Here is a 20315-nt window from a genome sequence, read left to right on the forward strand (position 1 = left end):
AGTTCTCCGAAATCATCCACTCAATGTGCACCGGAAGTCAAAAAAGCAAACAGAATGTTGGGAACCATCAAGAAAGGGATAAATAATAAGACAGAAAATATCATACTGCCTCTGTACAAATCCATGGTATGCCCATACCTTGAATACTGTGTGCAGATGTGGTTGCCCTATCTCAAAAAAGATATATTGGAATTGGAAAAGGTTCAGAAAAGGGCAACAAAAATTATTAGGGGTACAGAATGGCTTCCGTGTAAGGAGAGATTAATAAGACTGGGACTTTTCAGCTTGGAAAAGAGGCGACTAAGGGGGGGATATGATTGAGGTCTATAAAGTCATGAGTGGTATAGAGAAAGTAAATAAGGAAGTGTTATTTACTCCTTCTCATAATATAAGAACAAGGGGCCACCAAATGAAATTAATAGGTAGCAGGTTTAAAACAAACACAAGAAAGTATTTTTTCATGCAACACACTGCCAACCTCTGGAATTCCTTGCCAGAGGGTGTTGTGAAGGCCAGTACTATAACGGGGTTCAAAAGGGAACCAGATAGGTTCATGGAAGATAGGTCCATCAATGGCTATTAGCCAGGATGCACAGGAATGGTGTCCCTAGCCTTTGTTTGCCAGAAGCTGGGATTGGGTGACAGGGCATGGATCACTTGATAACCTGTCTGTTCCTTCCCTTTGGGGCACCTACCATTGGTCACTGTCAGAGGACAGGATACTGGGCTTGATGGACCTTTGGTCTGACCCAGTATGGCCATTCTTATGTTCTTATATCACAGTCTCACTCCAACTTATGGAGGTACCAGTTCAGCAAAGGATTTAAGAACATGCTTAACTTAAAGCATTATTGACTTTTCTGAATCAGGAGTGGAGTTCTTCTAGGTGGTGAACTATAACAAATATATCAATGGTACAGAGAGGTAGTGATTAGTGAAAAATATGGGTGAAACTATAATGGTTAAAATGTTTGGTTACAAAATATTAAAATATAACATGGTATCATTTCTTCCATAAACAGGACCAGAAAAAGTGAATATTACCGAAGTAAAACTGATTTCCAATAATGCTGTCCGCATTAAGTGTAAGGAGCAGTCTGTAAATGGTCAACTTAAAAATTTCATACTGGTATGGGAGGGAAAGAATGAAACTAAAAAAGACGTATGTGAGTTTCATAAAGAAGATCTTTATTATCTGAAACAATACAACTTTGAGGTAAGATCTATGTTTAAAGAGACAGAAAAAGTTCATTGCACCACAAAATTATTGGTAGCTGCAATTTTTTTGTTGTATTATGTATTTATCAAAAATTTCTCTGCTGTGGTACATTCTTTTCTTAGTAGAATTAATATTTTACATTTTAAAATATTTTTAAATGTAATGATTACTGATGACAATTCACAACTGCACTTTATAGGTTATTTTACATTTCATACTGAGTAATATCAAACTTATGTAATTTTCATGATTATCAAAATGGTAGGAGACTGAAAGGTAGGTGTGTGAGTCAGAACATAGGCAGTGTTTGATTTGTAAAGAAAGAGGTGCTAGGGCTCAAGAAATAACAAGGGTGTCCTCCACACAGCGTGACCTTGCACACCCCTCATGTGCAAGGTTACGTCTTGCATGCCACTGACAAAAGAGGTGCTTATACTGCATCATAGCATGAAAAGAGGTACAAGAGTGGAGCCTCAGCAAGCCCCAGCACAAATTCAACTCTAAATTTAGGTTATGCGGGAATCCTTAGCAAACACATACTTTCAGATTCTTTACTAATTTTTCACTGTGGACTCTTGAGATACTCAAGGTCTATTCCTGAAATTTGTTACATTCTGTGGTTGATGAAGATGACTCAGCGATCAGATCCCACTCAAAATATCAGACCCCAGCCCCACCAGACTCTGAGACAGACTCTTCACACTTCTCCATTGAGCCCTCACCTTCCAGAGAAACATTCATCTTCCTGTTCAAACCATATCCTCCTTCTGAGCTCTCTCTCAGATAAAGTTTTCTTTCTCCTGACTGCCTCCCTCTAGTTCCCTCCACCATATTCCTGCCTTCCACTATAGGCATGGATGGATATCCCCTCCTGGCATTTTATCTTTGCAGCGTTTATCACTCTCCTTATAAAGCCTGTATACTATATCTTCTCTGGAGCATTTCCAGGCCCTGGTAGCTGCTCCTATATGCTAAATGAACTAAGAAGGTACCTAGTAAGAGGCTCAGAGTTTGGTTTCTTTCAGGAACCAGGATCTGCCCATTTTTCTTCACCCCTCTCCTGCCTTCCTTTTGTCTTGCTAATGAAAGGCATCTTTAGACAGTGGATGCTAATATCCTGTTTGAAAATTGTTCACTCATTTTATAATTTGAACTCAGAGACATTCTCTAAAACATAACAAGAGGCCCTGAAATTGTCCTAATGGTGAGAGCAGAGTTCAGGCCTCTTGCCAACTCCTCCTGCACTAATCCCCTTTGTTTACACAAGGACTCTGCTTTGCTCCGGAGGGGTTTCTGAATAAGGGCCCATGATTTAGCCCTTCAGCCTGATCCTCTCTGGGAAGTCAGAAGGGCCTCCTAGATAGCAACAACAGGATTCTGGCTCTGGGTCTACTCAAGAGTTAGAAGAACATAAGAATGGCTCTACTTGGTGTCAAGGCTAATTTCCCACTCTGGCACTTCGAGTGCAGAAGGTGGGGGCCCGCAAGGATTCTAAAAATTAATACTGGCCATTCCAGGCTTCTATTAAACATCCAAGGTTACAGCTTTTCTCTGATCTTGGATTGGTAGATGCTGCCACCACCCAAGTGCAAAACCCCTTTGAGAGCCCAGGAAGGCGCACTTGGGAATTCCTTCCTGTGGGGTACCCTCAAGCCCTTTCACACACACACCCCACTCCCCAGGGAAGAGCTAAGAAAGAAAGAGAGGGGGGAAAAAAGGAAATCAGCTGTTGCCACCAGCTAATTAAACAACCTCTTAAGACACAAAAATCCAATTATGTTCTTAAAAAAGGTAAATTTTATTAATAAAAAAAGAAAGAAAGAAGCTACATCTGGGAACTCAGGCTATAGCTAGATTTTAAAAGAGCAACTACAAGGATTAAGTACCAAGAATAGCTTTCTTGAGGTCTTAAAGATTACAAACAAAACAATAGCACCTGGTGTTAGCACAGAGGAATCCACAAGCCATAACGAAATAAAAGGGATAAACCTAATTGCGTCTTCCTAGAAATTTCCTGATCTACTTATATATCTGGGGTTTTAAATGAGTAGTTTATCGGTATGATACTGATGGTTTTTTCATACCTGACCCAAGCTTCTAACAGCATAACTGCTATCCTCTCCGCCTCTGCCCGAGAGAACAGACAGACAAAAGGGGAGTCTTGGCTCTTTTGGCCAGGTGCCCACTTACTTCCTTCTACCTATGCATAGCATTGAGACTTTTTAACCCTTTACAGGTAGAGCAATTAGAGAACAGCTACTAAGAGGGATTTTAGAGCTACTGGCTGGCTGGGTGTCCATAAAAGGGAGCTGCTTCCCCTTTCATTTATCATACGCCCCCCAAATCACAGACTGTGTTGGCCAGTCTGGTTCAGGTCGGGCCACACAGGCTGGGATTTCTTCCTGGAGGTTTAGGAAAACAGAGTTAATAAGATGCATGCACCTCTAATTTTACTACTAATTACATGAAGACTGTACAGTATTTTCTACATTTTAAGGACTATAATGACTTAGAATACAGGGACATTTTAACCTGGCTGATTCTGGGAAACCTTCCTGGGAGAGTGCATCAGCCACTTTGTTAGAGGTTCCTGAAATGTGTGTTATTTCAAAATCAAAGTCCTGAAGAGCTAAACTCCACTGAAGAAGTTTTTTGTTAGTCTCTTTGACTGTGTGAAGCCACTCCAGTTCAGCATGGTCAGCCTTCAGGTGGAAACGCCATTCCCAAATGTATGGGCATAGCTTCTCAAGAGCATACACAATGGAGTAACATTCTTTTTCTAAGACTGACCAGTGACTTTCCCTCTCAGAAAGTTTTTTGTTGAAAAACACAACAGGATGGAATTTTTGATCTGGTCCTTCCTGCTCCCACACCACACTCGGACGCATCTGTGATTATGACGAAAGGTTGGTCAAAGTTCGGGGCCCTTAGCACAGGGTCAGACTTAAGGGCCACCATAAGCTGGTTAAAGGCTTTCTGACACTCCTCAGTCCACTGAACTGCATTTGGCTGTTTTTTTCTGGTTAGTTCAGTCAGTGGGGTGGCAATTTGGCTGTAGTGTGGTACAGATAGTCTGTAATATGAGAAGGATTGGACCTGCTTCTTTGACTTAGGGACAGGGCAATTTTGGATATCATTTACTTTAGCCTGTAGGGGGTTGATAGTTCCTTGACCCACCTGGTGTCCAAGGTATGTTACCGTTTAGTCCTATTTGACATTTTTTTGGCCTTAATGGTTAATCCTGCCTCCCTTATGCGCTGGAAGACAGCTTGGGGGTGTTCCAGATGTTCTGCCCATGAATCTGAGAATATGGCCACATCGTTAAGGTAGGCAACTGCAAATTCCCCAAATCCAAAAAGAAGGTTATCCACCAGTCTCTGGAAGGTGGCGGGTGCATTTCTCAGTCCGAAAGGGAGCACATAAAATTCATGCAGCCCTACATGGGTGATGAAGGCTGACCTTTCCTTGGCTGGGTCATCTAGTGGCACTTGCCAGAACCCCCTAGGTAAGTCTAAGGTGGAGATTAATTGGGCACATCCCAGTTTCTCCAATAGCTCATCTGTGCATGGCATTGGATAGTTCTCTGGGCGAGTAACAGCGTTTAGCTTATGGTAATCCACGCAAAAGCGGATTTCCCCATCTGGTTTGGGAACCAGAACCACTGGAGAGGACCATGCACTCTCAGAGGGGCGGATTACACCCATCTGTAACATGTCCTTGGTCTCCCTTTCTATTGCAGTTTTGGCTTGAGGAGCCATCCAATAGGGTTGGTCTCTAACTGGGAGAGCATCATCTGTGTCAATGGAGTGGTTCGCCCATTCTGTCCGTCCTGGGGTGGCTGAAAACACTGGCGCGAAGCTGGCTTCTGGATTTGCTGTCACTCCTTATGCCCAAGGGCTATGGAAAGGCTCACCTCTTCTATGCCACCATTGCTTTTCCCTTCATAGTAGACTCCTTCAGGCACACTCAGCATCGTCTCTCTCCTGGGCTGTATTGGAGAACCTTGATTTCTTGGGAATAAAAGGGCTTTAGAGAATTAACATGGTATACTTTAGGTTTTAGGATAGGGTCTGTGAATGCTATGAGGTAATTAACAGCTCCGAGGCACTCTTGGACCATAAATGGCCCCTCCCACGATGCTTCCATCTGATTGGCCTGGAGCACTTTCAGGACCATGACTTAGTCACCAACTCTGAAGGAATGCTCTCTGGCATGTTTATCATACCAGACCTTTTGCTCTTGTTAAGCATCCTGTAGGTTTTCTCGAGCAAAAGCTAGAAAGTCTTTGAGGGTGTTTTGCAGGTTGGTTACAAAGTCCAAAATGTAAGTTCCTGGAGATGATGTAACCCCCTCCAATTGCTGCTTCACCAACTGTAATGGCCTCTTAACTTCGTGGCCATAAACGAGTTCAACGGGTGAAAACCCCAAACTGGGATTGGTACAGCCCTGTAGGCAAAGAGCAACTGCTGCAACACTAGGTCCCAATCATTGGAGTGCTCAGGTAAAGCAATTAGAGAACAGCTACTAAGAGGGATTTTATGGCTGCTGGCTGGGTGGGTGTCCATAAAAGGGAGCTCCCCACCCCTTTCATTTATCACACTTGGTCAGACCAGAGGTCCATGTAGCCCAGTGTCCTGTCTTCTGACAGGGGCCAGTACCAGGTACATCAGAGGAAATTAACAGAACAGGTAACCATCAAGTCACTGGAACTTATGTTTCCGGCAAACCCACAAAGAAGTTGGATAAAAATGTAAATACTCTTGCCCAAATGTTGCAACATAACACCACTTTATTTCTTATTCTTAAATTCAGAAGGATAACTCACAAGAATCCGAAAAGAGAGAGAGAGAGAGACAAAGCAGGCAGCTCTCTAAAAGAGAGAGGCACAACTCACCCCCACCTTATTCTAGTCAGTCTGTCTCTGCTGATGCATGCTTCCCTACAGAACCCATTAGCAGGCAAGCAAGAACAGGGGCACCCTTCCTCCTGCAACTCTTAAAGTCATAGCTTGCAATTCCAGCGCAGTCCTTGATACATGACAGAAATGATTGTGGCTTTGTACATTCAGCATCTATCTGTGACATCCCTGACCCCCCTCAGAGTAGGATAAAAGGAGTAGTTTCTGTTTATCTGGCTTAACCAGATTTTCATTAGATCCAAAACAGAGCCTTTTGGGCTTCCTCTCTCCAATAAATTTCCCTACCTTGCTCTCACTGCTATTTCTGCTGCCACTCCTCAAATTTCCACTTACTATGTATATTCCCTGCCCAAAGTGTTGTTATTTTCCCAGCTCCAAAACTGAGGAACTCTGGGTCTTTTATAGATCTTCCTTCTCTTAGTCCAGAGAGTGTACATGGACACAGAGGATGGAGATATTCAGTTGTATGGTGCAGAGGCAGAAATACCAGTCTCTTCAGGAAAGGTGGCTGCTGTGGAGGGAATGTCCTTATCAAATATATACATGTATTAAGGACTCTTAAAATCTCCTCCTCTACTTTTTTTCAGGTTTTGTGTTGGTGGGATGTGCCCTGATACAACCTTAGCTGTCACTAAACTAAGTTTTTGTGTGTTTTATCTCATGTGCAATCTCAAGGATGCTGGCTTATCACTCAGTGATCTTCACTGTTCCTCTAAAAGTCAGTGTTAGCCCTAATGAGACCTTGAATAACAGAACAGATTATGCTTTATGTATAAATTTGAGGTGACTAGGCCAATTGGGATCCTCCACTTATACCATTTCAAGCTGACCCAGTTTTTCTCATTCACTAAAGAACCCTTAAAGATCCTGAACAATACCATCATCATAACCAACATAATAGGACTATAGCCCTTCATGACTGTTTAATGCTCAAAGCAAGTGAAAAATATACTATCACCGGTAGTAGCCCACTGGGCTATCTAATTGCAGCCTTGACTCTCTAGTCTAGAGCATTTTCAGTTAGCATAGAGCCAGCCAGCTCAAGAGAAAGCCTGTCTAGCAGCGGTTAAGCTGAAGAATCTTAGAATGCAAGACTGGAAGGGACCTCGATAGGTCATATAGTCCAGTCCCTTGCACTGAGGCAGGATTAAGTAATATCTAGACCATTCTTGATAGGTGTTTGTCCAACCTGTTCTTAAAAACCTCCATTGACAGAGAATCCACAACCTCCCTAGGCAATTTGTTCCAGTGCTTAACTACCCTCATAGTTAGGAAGTTTTTCCTAATGTCTAACCTAAATCTCTCTTGCTAAAATTTAAGCCCATTACTTCTTATCCTGTCCTCAGTGGTTAAGGACAGCAATTTATCGCCCTCCTCTTTATAACAACTTTTTACATATTTGAAGGCTATTATCATAGTCCCCTCAGTCTTCTGTTCTCCAGACTAAACAAACTCAGTTTTATCAGTCTTGCCTCATAAGCCATATTTTATAGATCTTTAATCAATTTTGTTGCTCTCCTCTGGACTTTGTCTAATTTGTCCACATCTTTCTTGAAGTGTGCCAGAACTGGACACAGAACTCCAGCTGAGGCCTTATCAGAGCTGAATAGGGTGGAAGAATTACTTTTCATCTCTTGCTTACAATACTCCTGCTAATACATACAAGGCATGCTAACACAAGAATTCAAAGTGCTTCTTTCTGAAGGAGGAAACGTGCTCTTAAGCAGCACGGCATGAAGACAGAGAAGGGTTTGCATTCATGGTCAGCAGCCACCAGTGTCAGTTAGGACCTTATCCTTTGAAATTGTTGGCTCTGCCACAGACGTTGTGACTCCAGGCAAATTACTAAATCTCACTGTGACTCCCTTTCTCTATTTGTAAAATGGGAAAAATGCTTACTTAGGGCCTCATCCTGTAAGGTGCTGAGCACTCAACTCCCATTGAGATCAATAGTTTCTGAGGAAGTTAAGCACATTATAGGATCGAGTGCCTAATTCCTAGGGGTGGCATGAGCCTAAATTAATGAATAATGTTTATAATGTGCTTTGAGATTCTCTGTTGGGAGATAATATAGTTTTAGTTAAAACCAATTATATTTTGCAAAACTAAAGGCTGCATTTAACAAATATTATACAGCATAAGAATGCTTTAAAATCAGAAAATGCATACACAAAAGGAAATGTAGAAAGATATAGTATTTGGAAATTAGATGCACATATTGCTTTTTAACTTGGTGTTTAAATATGAGAGAAATTGTGTGTATGCAGAAAAATTTGCACTGTGAATCCTGTATAGAAATTATACTTCTGGAATTTTATTTAAGAACTGAAGAGATGAAGAGATTCCAAATTGCTTTTGACATTGTGTACATGTAACCCTTCTGCCTGTCAGAGTTGGCAGCAACAAGGGCCGGGTTCAGTATCTAGGGGTTCCATTCCAATAACACATTGCAAAACTGGTTCGAGCCCCCACCCAGTGACAAATATATACCACCCCCGCTCGGCGCCTCCAAGAGGCAATACTTCCCCTCTCGCAAACACAGAGTCTGAGTGTAGCAAAAAGCCTTTTAATAACAGAGAGAAACAATGTGGCATTATGTTGGGGAAGCACCACCAACAGGATTCATAACACAACCCATGAGCAAAAAACCCACCCCAAGCAAATTGGGGCATGTCCTTTCCCTTTGGTTCTTGAGTCCAGCAACCCAAAATCACCCAAAGTCCCAAAAGTCCAACAACCCAAAAGTCTCTGTCCCTGGTCAGGGCAGCCCCAGAGTTCGAAAGTTTATCTGCAGAGTTTTACCTCCCAACCTAGGTGGAGGGGGTTGTTAAGGGGCACCTTATGTGGTCCAAAGCTGATTGCCCCACCTCTCCATGGGGCTCCACTCTGACAGCCACCCCCATGAGCTGCTCCAGCCGTCCCGCAAACTGCTCTACTCCACCAGCCACTCTGCTCTGCCAGCTGACCCGCAAACTGCTCCGCAATATATCTTCAGGCTCCCCCACTACTTAACACAACACTCAGTGATTTCAGCTCTTAGTAAGTTTAGCTCTTTTGTGATTTCAGCTTGTAGTAGGGGAGCCTTAGTGCTGGTGCACCATTAGCTCAAAGTGAATTCAGCTCAGCAGCCTGTAACTAGACTCCTAATGGAATCAAAATTATCTCTGATATTCCACAGTGGAGAGAGGAGGAAGTGCAATTAGCATGTAAGGCCCTCACCAGGGGGCCCATACCACCAAGTGTTAATACCTGTCCCCAGCCTCTCTCCATTCACTGGGTTTTGGAACCCATGACCCTTGCCTAGCGAGTGCTGCTTAGTTGATGGTGAGTCCCTCCATCATAACAAAAGGCCAAGTACAGTTCCACTGTCCTTGATTCACATAATCAGGATAATAACAGTTTATTCCTGCCCCAATAACAGAGAAACTGGGGCTCCTACAGCAGCCAAAGTGACCATCTAGGCAGGGTGGGAGTGCCTATGCAAAGGAGATCAGCTCCGAAGTTCTTTTCCACAACCCACCATGACTCGCCACCAAATGTCAGGGTAGAGCTCATCCTGACTCTGCTTACATCCATTATAGATACAGAACTGCTATAAAATATTACACTATTTATTGGATGATGATCTATTTTATAAAATATACTTGTCATATTCACCAAATAACCAAACAAACTATAATGTTCTATTATATATTGCACATCTACTTTCATAATAAAAATATATCCATGCAAAATGCACCCTCATTATGATTAGTTATTTCTAACTGATTTTTTCCAAAGATTTTGTAGCCTAAATGCTATTGATATATCACCAAAAAGGTTATTTTTAATAGTTTGTATTGCAATGCACTGCTTCAATTTAGTAGCAGCCATATTTAAGAGCTGAAAAAGATTGGGGGACAGATCCTCAGCTAGTGTAAATCTGCATAGCTGCTTGGAAATCAATATTTTAATTTTCTGGATGCGCTTTTGCTTAGTATAAATTAACATGATGAATATCTTCATTTACTGCAATTCAGATTTTTCTGTTCAATGGAGAATTTAAAGGAGATCCTGTCAAAGACCAAATAACAACAAAATGTAAGTAAATATTTTCAATGGACTAGTCAACATTTTTATTTACAGAATTGTTTAAGTGTCATTGAGATGGCACACAATGTTAGTGTGCCTTTTAAATTCTGCTGTTGTCATAATTCCAATATTTACATGACTAGTCTTTAGTCAAATAAAAAGTTGCATTGACTAATCATGTGAATAAATATTTGCAAAACACTTAGTCTTAACTTAATATTGAATGCATGCAAGACTTAGCTTATTTCATCATGATGAACAACATCAGTACAGTTGTTACACTAATAAAAATGATACCAACAGGATCTTGTAAAAGGGAGAAGGCAAATTGCCACGTTTATTGTAAATACAACAAAATATTCCTATATGCAATTTCTATATAGATCCATTCACACACAGAGACATTCACACACAGGTTCTACATAAAGGTTGTTATAGTTACCAGCCTAGATGTTGCTCATGCCAAGTCACTGGCGAGGTGGCCTGGACACGAGAGTGGAGCCGAGTCATTGTCAGATGTGCATCCGATGCTCTTGGAGGGTGGTCGTAGAACCAGACTCAAAGAACACAGTCCCTGAACCCAATTTTTATAGGTCTCTGGTTCAATACAAGTCTATGGAAGTTGCTTCATCACGCTGAATTTACAACTGAGATGACCATCAATCAGCTCAATCAGCGGGTGGTACATCCATGACGGCTCCATGATGGCTAGGTGTTATCTTCTTGTTCTTCCTTGATGCGTTTTGGGTGGATTCCGGTTCGCCCTCTGGGGGTCATCCGGTTATCTCCACTTTGCATATTCTTCAGCCCATTGATATTAAGGTTGAAATTCTTAGGATTAGGCTGGCACCATTTACTAACCAATTATTTCCCTGCTTCAGGCTCTCAATTCCATGCACTCATCATTCATTCTTTTACTTAACAACACAATCTATGACTCTTGATTCATTTAACAAGTTTTATCCCACTATCTATTTTTCCCTCTTTGGATACCAAGATTTACATAGGCATGACAAGGGGCCCCCGCAGGGGAAGAGCATCAGGGTGTTGTTTTAAAGAACAGCATTGTTTCCTCAAAGTTCTTATCACTTTCCAGCACAGACTCTTTGTCCTGTACCGGCCTGAAATAATTAGCACTTTGGCCTTGCATTTGTTACAGAGTGAAATTCAACAGCAAGGAACTGATGTTCATACCTTTTTACAATACCTATATACTCTTTTGTCTATCTTTATTCCTACTACTACATAATTATAATTCTATCATACTTATATAACTTTGAGGGCAACCCAACACAGTAGAACTATTTCTCTAATTCCTGTTGAGTTTAATGAGTCAAGGGCCCTCAGCACCATACAAGAGGTACTCAACACACAACAGGATCAGATACTATAGTTTGTGATACAGCAGGGCCAGGGAGCAGTGGGAGAGTGGTAGAGGGGAGATATATAAGCCCTAGGCTAATTAAGGCGTGGTTCCCTCTAGACTAGGGAGGGTTGCTACAAGTTAATTGGAGCACCTAGAGTCAATTAAGGCCCTGCCAGGAACCTAAAAAACCCGCCCTGCTTCAGGCAGACGGGGGTGCGAGGAAGGAAAGAGGACTGGAGTTTGAAGGTGTGTTGCTGACAATTGAAAGATGAGAGAACCGGAGGAAGGGAGGCCCTGCCCCAGCAAGGCAGGGAGACTCCCTCTCTCAGCATCAAGGACCAAGGTAACCCTACCCAAGAGGGAAGAGGGTAAGAAACCTGCAGGAGTTGAGAGGGGCTGGGGCTCAGAGTGAGGAGCAAACCCAGACTCTTTCCCCACTTCCCTCCTCTACCACCTCCCGGGGCCACTAGCGGGGCCCTCGGCGCCCCAAGAGCAGGGGAAAAGGGTGGCGTTCTAGCCCACCTTCCAAGAAAAGCACGGGACCCACCATACCAACATCAGCTATTTTGCCATAGGTCTTACAGCACAATGCAAATTATTTTTATATATGCATTATTTATTCTTTGCAGAGAAAACTAATTGAGTTAATGAAAAATGATTTATTGGCTTATATAGTTGGGATCACTGTGCCCACCTATTTGATGTAATGGAGAAGCTATCCTGTACCACCAGTATTACACTACCATTTTATTCAGAGACAGATTCAAGACACAAAATTCAGCTCTGGATACAAAATTCAGGTGTATTTGAATCTGGGGCTTTGTCTGAGATCCATCACCATTTTTATTAAGTAAGTAACTGAAGAATAGTTTACACAAATTGTGACGGGGAAAGGCCAGATGGCTATAGAAAAGTAGTGGGAGATAGATAAGATATATTAGCTCCAGGCTAAACAAATCCCTGGTACCAGCTTAAGTGAAATGGAAGCTGCTCCAGGTCAATTAAGACACCTGGGGACAATTAAGAACTTTCCAGAAGGCAGGGAGAATGCTAGGTTGATTGGGACACCTGAAGCTAATCAGGGGCTGGCTGAAACTAGTTAAAAGCCTCCCAGTCAGTCAGATGGGTGTGCATGTCAGGAGCTGTGAGAGGAAGGTGCGCTGTTGGAGAGGCCGAGTAGTACACACCATATCAGGCACAAGGAAGGAGGCCCTGAGGTAAGGGTGAAGTGGAGCTTGAGGAATGAGGGCTGCTGTGGGGGAAGTAGCCCAGGGAATTGTACATGTCATGTTTCTAAAAGGTCAGCTACCATGGCTGATACTATTAGGGTCCCTGAGCTGGAGCCCAGAGTAGAGGGTGGGCCCGGGCTCCTCCCCCCAACCTTTGCCCCCTGATTAATCACTGAGACTGCGAGACAACAGAGACTGTGCAAGGAAGGATAACTTCTCCTCACCTCCCTTGCTGGCTTATGATGAAAATGGCTCAGTAGACTGTGACCCTTGTCTCTAGAGAAGGAAGGGTTATGTGGAGGGTCACAGTGAGCCTCTGAGGCTAGCGAAATCCACCAGGAAATGCGGGACCCACGGAGGCTAGGACAGAGCTTTGTCACAACTGGTGTCAGGACTGGGACTTCGTTCACAGCGTGGCAGAAGAAAGAGGTTTAAAAAAAAAGTGCACTGGGGTTTTGGATTTTTTTTTTTGTTTTGATTTGTTTGCTTTGTACCACAATGGAGGAGGTGGTAAGAGTTCTGGTACAAGCCACGGCAGCCCAGCAGGAGGCCACCCGGGTTCAGGCAATGGCACAACAGGAATCTATGCGGCTACAGCAGGAACCCAATCAATTATTGATGAGCCAGGTGACCCAAGATCGTGCCCTCTTGAGAGAGGTGGTGGACCAGCTGAAGATCCTCACCACCCAGGCCCGGGGGTCCGACGGGACGCGAACCCTGAGGGCCACTGGTTGACTGCCAAAGATGACGTCAGGAGATGACGTAGAGGCATATCTCCTCTCATTCGAAAGGACTGCTCAGCGTGAGGCGTGGCCCCAGGAGCAGTAGGCCAGCATTCTCGCACCTTTTTTGTGTGGAGAGGCCCAGAAGGCCTACTTTGACTTGCCTGCCACAGATGCCACTGACTATACCCATCTGAAGGCAGAGATCCTAGCACGATCAGGGGTAACGGCAGCAGTAAGGGCCCAGAGGTTCCATGAGTGGAAATACTAGGAGAACAAACCCCCGAGGTCCTAGCTATTCGACCTCATACACCTCGCACAAAAGTGGTTTCAGCCCAAGGTGTGCAGGCCGGAGTAGATTTTGGAGACCCTGGTCATCGACCATTACATGCGGGGACTGCCGCCAGATCTCCACAAATGGGTAGGCCAGAACGATCCGTCCACGTACGACGAGATGATCACATTGGTAGAAAGACGGATGACAGCCAGGGAACTGACCCAACTACCCAAGGAAGGCCCCTTTCGAAGCAAGCACCCGACCCCGACCCTGGAAGGTTGGGCAGCCAAACCCCTGGGGAGTCCTAGGTGGAAGAAGGGGGGCCAAAAACCAGCGGGGATCCCCGAAGGAAGGGATTGGCCTGAGTGGGGGTAACCCCGGGACTAAACCCCTTAACCCCCAGGATAGGGGAGTGATTAAAAGCAATTATAGATGTTATGCATGTGGGGAGTGGGGACATATAGCAGCACAATCTCCCAGCACCGAGGAGCCTATGCAATGTAACTTGGGGGATTGGGAGGTCCCATGCTCCCTTATCCACCTCGCAGGGGTCACATTAGCCCTGTATAATTACACCAGGTCAGTGAGGATAAATGGAGCAGAGACTACAGCGCTTGTGGACTCTGGGAGTGCTATCACCCTCATATCGCGTAAGCTGGTAAAAAATAGTCAGCTGCTACAAGCCAAACGTGTAGCAGTGATGTGCGTGCATGGAGCTGTGAGCCATTACCCCACCATCTCAGTGGAGATAGAAGTTCAGGGAAACCACATTGAGGTGACCGTGGGCGTAGTTCCTAAATTTCCTATCCTGTAGTCACTGGGAGGGACTATCCAGGGTTTGATAATTTACTCCCCGCAGAGAGGCTGGAGGGAGGTGGGGACCCTGAGGACAGTGACTCGTCACCGGGGGAATGTCAACCCCCAATGTTCGCTGAGATTTCTAAGGATCTGTTCTCAGCCCCCCGAAAGACCCGGAAGACAAAAAAAGAGAGGAAGGCTGCGAAGGCCTTGAGAACCCGGATCCTGACCCAGGGCCAGAAGACCTCCCTAGTAGGCAGATGGACACGAGCAGCCAACAGAGAAACTTCTACCACAGAAGGTGAGCCAGAAGGTGCCCCCAGCCATGACAGCGGCGAGCCGTTGGAAGAAGCAGAAGCTGGCCCCTGGGAGCTTGGGCAGGTTAGTCCCGGGAGAGAGACTTTTGGGCGGGACCAGGCGGAGGACCCCAGATATGATAACGCCAGGAGAGAGGTGGCCGAGATCGATGGGATTCCCGTGGATGGGAAGGTCCGGGGTTCCGGACCTTACTTTATAGTGAAGAAAAATCTCCTGTACTGCGTGGTGCAAATGCAGGAGCAAGAGATACAACTTCTGGTGCCACGAAAACATCAAAAAGCCATATTGAGTCTCCCCCACAGTCACCTGTTTGGAAGACACCTAGGGGTAGAGAAAACCCAGGCACGGAACCTGTGAAGGTTCTTCTGGCCAGGAGTACATGAAGATATCCGGCGATACAGCAACTCTTGTCCAGAGTGTCAGTTACATAGCCCTCGCCCACACTTACGGGCTCCTTTGATACCTCTTCCAATAATAGAGGTTCCTTTCAAACGGATAGCCCTGGATCTGGTAGGGCCCCTAGAGAAGACAGCTCGGGGCCATGTGCTTGTTGTACTGGACTATGCAACCCGGTACCCAGAAGCTGTTCCCCTGCGCAACACAGCTTCCAAGACAATAGCTAAGGAGCCAGTACAGATCTTTGCCCAGATTGGGCTACCCAAGGAGATATTGACTGATCAAGGGACACCTTTCATGTCCAAGTTGATGAAAGATCTCTGTTCATTGCTCCATGTACAAGCCCTACGGACCTCTGTATACCACCCGCAAACAGATGGCCTTGTGGAAAGGTTCAATAGGACCCTCAAGGCCATGATCAGGAAAGTGGTGAGCCGGGATGGGAAAGATTGGGATACCCTATTGCCTTAACTCATGTTCGCCATCTGGGAGGTTCCGCAAGCCTCCACGGGTTTCTCTCCGTTCAAACTACTATATGGGCGCCACCCTCAGGGCATATTGGATATAGCCAGAGAAGCCTGGGAAGAGGAGCCAAATCCCGGAAGGAACATAGTTGAGCATGTACTGCAGATGAGAGATCGGATAGCCCGAGTTACGGCCATTGTATGGGAGCACTTGGAGAGAGCACAGGAGACCCAACGAACCCATTATAACCACCAAGCGAAGTTTCGACGGTTCCAACCAGGGGATCGGGTGATGGTACAGGTGCCCACAGCAGAAAGTAAACTGTTGGCAGGGACCCTACCAAATAACCGAAGCCGTGGGAGAGGTGAACTATAAGGTGCGGCAGCCAGGCCGCCGGAAATTGGAGCAAATTTACCACATCAATCTTCTAAAACCTTGGCACAATCGAGAGGCATGCTTAGTTATGCAGGAGACCCTTCCCCAGGAGGATAACTTACACGAGCAAGTGAGGATATCATCCGACTTGACGCCAATCCAAAAGATCAAGGCAGCCAACATGATTAATCGCAACAGAGATGTGTTCTCTACAAAACCAGGGCGGACGAACGAGACCTATCACCAAATCCACACGATCCCCGGAGCCAAGCTAACAATGAGACCCTACCGAATCCCAGCAGCCAAAAGAGAAGAAATCAAGGCCGAAGTAAAGAAAATGTTAGAATTAGGGGTTACTGAAGAATCTTACAGTCAGTGGTCCAGTCCAATTGTTCTAGTGCTTAAACCTGACGGTACCATGAGATTCTGTAATGACTTTTGCCGACTGAGTGAAATATCCCAGTTTGATGCATACCCCATACCATGCATCGACGAACTGGTTGACCGACTGGGTAGTGCCCGATTCTTGACTACACTGGATCTGACGAAAGGGTACTGGCAGATTTCTCTGACCAAAGAAGCTAAAGAAAAGACAGCATTCTCCACCCCGGATGGGCTATTCCAGTACACCGTCCTCCCTTTTGGGCTACATGGGGCCCCAGCCACATTCCAGCGCCTCATGGATAAGCTGCTGCACCCCCATACTAGTTATGCAGCTGCATACCTAGATGATGTTATCATCCATATGCCAGACTGGGGAACCCACTTGGAGAAAGTTGAGGCAGTACTGTGCACCTTAAGGCGGGCTGGCCTCACTGCTTATCCCGCTAAATGCGCCATAGGGCTAGCAGAGGCTAGGTACCTGGGACATATTGTGGGAAGGGGCATAGTGAAGCCCCAAACGAATAAGCTAGAGGCAATTCAAAACTGGCCCCAGCCGACCCGAAAGAAGCAGGTCCTTGCGTTCCTAGGCGTGGTAGGCTACTACCGACGGTTTATTCCCCACTTCGCCACTAGGGCAAGTCCCCTAACGGACCCGGTGAAGGCTCGAGGTCCAGACATGGTAAAGTGGACCGACACAGCAGAGGGGGCATGTACAGACCTTCAGACGGCTCTCTGTAGTGACCCCGTACTCATAGCCCCAGACTTTAACAGGGAATTTATTTACAAACAGATACTTCCAAGGTGGGGTTGGGAGCAGTTCTTTCACAAATGGTGGGAGAAGAGGAACACCCGATCCTCTACCTAAGCAGAAAGCTTCTCCCAAGAGAACCGAAATACGCAGTAGTCGAGAGAGAATGCCTTGCTGTCAAATGGGCTATGGAGACACTGCGTTATTACTTCTTAGGCCGGCGATTTACTCTTGTGACGGACCATGCACCCCTCCAGTGAATGCAGCGGAATAAGGAAAAGAATGCAAGGGTCACCAGGTGGTTCTTAAAAAGAAAAGGAGTACTTGTGGCACCTTAGAGACTAACCAATTTATTTGAGCATGAGCTTTCGTGAGCTACAGCTCACTTCATCGGATGCATACCGTGGAAACTGCAGCAGACTTTATATATACACAGAGAATATGAAACAATACCTCCTCCCACCCCACTGTCCTGCTGGTAATAGCTTATCTAAAGTGATCATCAGGTTGGGCCATTTCCAGCACAAATCCAGGTTTTCTCACCCTCCACCCCCCCACACAAATTCACTCTCCTGCTGGTGATAGCCCATCCAAAGTGACAACTCTTTACACAATGTGCATGATAATCAAGTTGGGCCATTTCCTGCACAAATCCAGGCTCTCTCACCCCCTCACCCCCCTCCCAAAAACCACACACACAAACTCACTATCCTGCTGGTAATAGCTCATCCAAAGTGACCATTCTCCCTACAATGTGCATGATAATCAAGGTGGGCCATTTCCAGCACAAATCCAGGTTTTCTCACATCCTCCCCACCCCCATACACACACAAACTCGCTCTCCTGCTGGTAATAGCTCATCCAAACTGACCACTCTCCAAGTTTAAATCCAAGTTAAACCAGAACATCTGGGGGGGGGGGGAAGAGCTGAGGAATTGTTCTACATTTGGGGACAATGTATACCTTCAGATCAGCGGCACTGCTATGGGTACCCGCATGGCCCCACAGTATGCCAACATTTTTATGGCTGATTTAGAACAACGCTTCCTCAGCTCTCGTCCCCTAAAGCCCCTACTCTACTTGCGCTATATTGATGACATCTTCATCATCTGGACCCATGGAAAAGAAGCCCTTGAGGAATTCCACCATGATTTCAACAATTTCCATCCCACCACCAACCTCAGCCTGGTCCAGTCCACACAAGAGATCCACTTCCTGGACACTACAGTGCTAATAAACAATGGTCACATAAACACCACCCTATACTGGAAACCTACTGACCGCTATTCCTACCTGCATGCCTCCAGCTTTCACCCTGACCACACCACACGATCCATCGTCTACAGCCAAGCTCTGCGATACAACCGCATTTGCTCCAACCCCTCAGACAGAGACAAACACCTACAAGATCTCTGTCAAGCTTTCTTACAACTACAATACCCACCTGCAGAAGTAAAGAAACAGATTGATAGAGCCAGAAGAGTTCCCAGAAGTTACCTACTACAGGACAGGCCTAACAAAGAAAATAACAGAACGCCACTAGCCGTCACCTTCAGCCCCCAACTAAAACCCCTCCAACGCATTATTAAGGATCTACAACCTATCCTAAAGGATGACCCAACACTCTCACAAATCTTGGGAGACAGGCCAGTCCTTGCCTACAGACAGCCCCACAACCTGAAGCAAATACTCACCAACAACCACATACCACACAACAGAACCACTAACCCAGGAACTTATCCTTGCAACAAAGCCCGTTGCCAACTGTGCCCACATATCTATTCAGGGGACACCATCACAGGGCCTAATAACATCAGCCACACTATCAGAGGCTCGTTCACCTGCACATCCACCAATGTGATATATGCCATCATGTGCCAGCAATGCCCCTCTGCCATGTACATTGGTCAAACTGGACAGTCTCTACGTAAAAGAATAAATGGACACAAATCAGATGTCAAGAATTATAACATTCATAAACCAGTCGGAGAACACTTCAATCTCTCTGGTCACGCAATCACAGACATGAAGGTCGCTATCTTAAAACAAAAAAACTTCAAATCCAGACTCCAGCGAGAAACTGCTGAATTGGAATTCATTTGCAAATTGGATACTATTAATTTAGGCTTAAATAGAGACTGGGAGTGGCTAAGTCAAAGAGATGCAAGGTAGCCTATCTCCTCTTGTTTTTTCCTACCCCCCCCCCCGATGTTCTGGTTTAACTTGGATTTAAACTTGGAGAGTGGTCAGTTTGGATGAGCTATTACCAGCAGGAGAGTGAGTTTGTGTGTGTATGGGGGTGGGGGGGATGTAAGAAAACCTGGATTTGTGCTGGAAATGGCCCACCTTGATTATCATGCACATTGTAGGGAGAATGGTCACTTTGGATGAGCTATTACCAGCAGGATAGTGAGTTTGTGTGTGTGGTTTTTGGGAGGGGGGTGAGGGGGTGAGAGAACCTGGATTTGTGCAGGAAATGGCCCAACTTGATTATCATGCACATTGTGTAAAGAGTTGTCACTTTGGATGGGCTATCACCAGCAGGAGAGTGAATTTGTGTGGGGGGGTGGAGGGTGAGAAAACCTGGATTTGTGCTGGAAATGGCCCAACCTGATGATCACTTTAGATAAGCTATTACCAGCAGGACAGTGGGGTGGGAGGAGGTATTGTTTCATATTCTCTGTGTATATATAAAGTCTGCTGCAGTTTCCACGGTATGCATCCGATGAAGTGAGCTGTAGCTCACGAAAGCTCATGCTCAAATAAATTGGTTAGTCTCTAAGGTGCCACAAGTACTCCTTTTCTTTTTGCGAATACAGACTAACACGGCTGTTACTCTGAAACAGGTGGTTCTTATCCCTCCAACCATTCCAGTTCCGCATACGGCACAGGGCTGGATGCCACTGTGACAACGCTGATGGTCTGTCATGAGCATAATGCCTGGCATCCCAAGTTGCCCAACTCTATGGTGTTGAGCGGGGGGGGGGGGAATATGTGACAGGGCAAGGCCAGATGGCTATAGAAAAGTA

At 45.3% G+C, this 20315-nt stretch overlaps 1 protein-coding gene across 6 annotated transcripts in view; it reads left to right on the forward strand.

Annotated features, from left to right (window-relative positions):
- PTPRC (protein tyrosine phosphatase receptor type C) overlaps window positions 1-20315 on the forward strand; it is a 156841-nt gene that overhangs the window by 114389 nt on the left and 22137 nt on the right. For all 6 annotated transcript variants that reach the window (XM_075131557.1, XM_075131559.1, XM_075131561.1 and 3 more), the window contains 2 exons: window positions 1023-1216; window positions 10157-10217. In XM_075131557.1, the coding sequence (XP_074987658.1) occupies window positions 1023-1216; window positions 10157-10217 (255 nt within the window). The remainder of the gene's footprint in view (window positions 1-1022; window positions 1217-10156; window positions 10218-20315) is intronic.

Source organism: Caretta caretta, chromosome 8, assembly GCF_965140235.1.
Source record: "Caretta caretta isolate rCarCar2 chromosome 8, rCarCar1.hap1, whole genome shotgun sequence".
Lineage (NCBI taxonomy): Eukaryota > Metazoa > Chordata > Testudines > Cheloniidae > Caretta > Caretta caretta.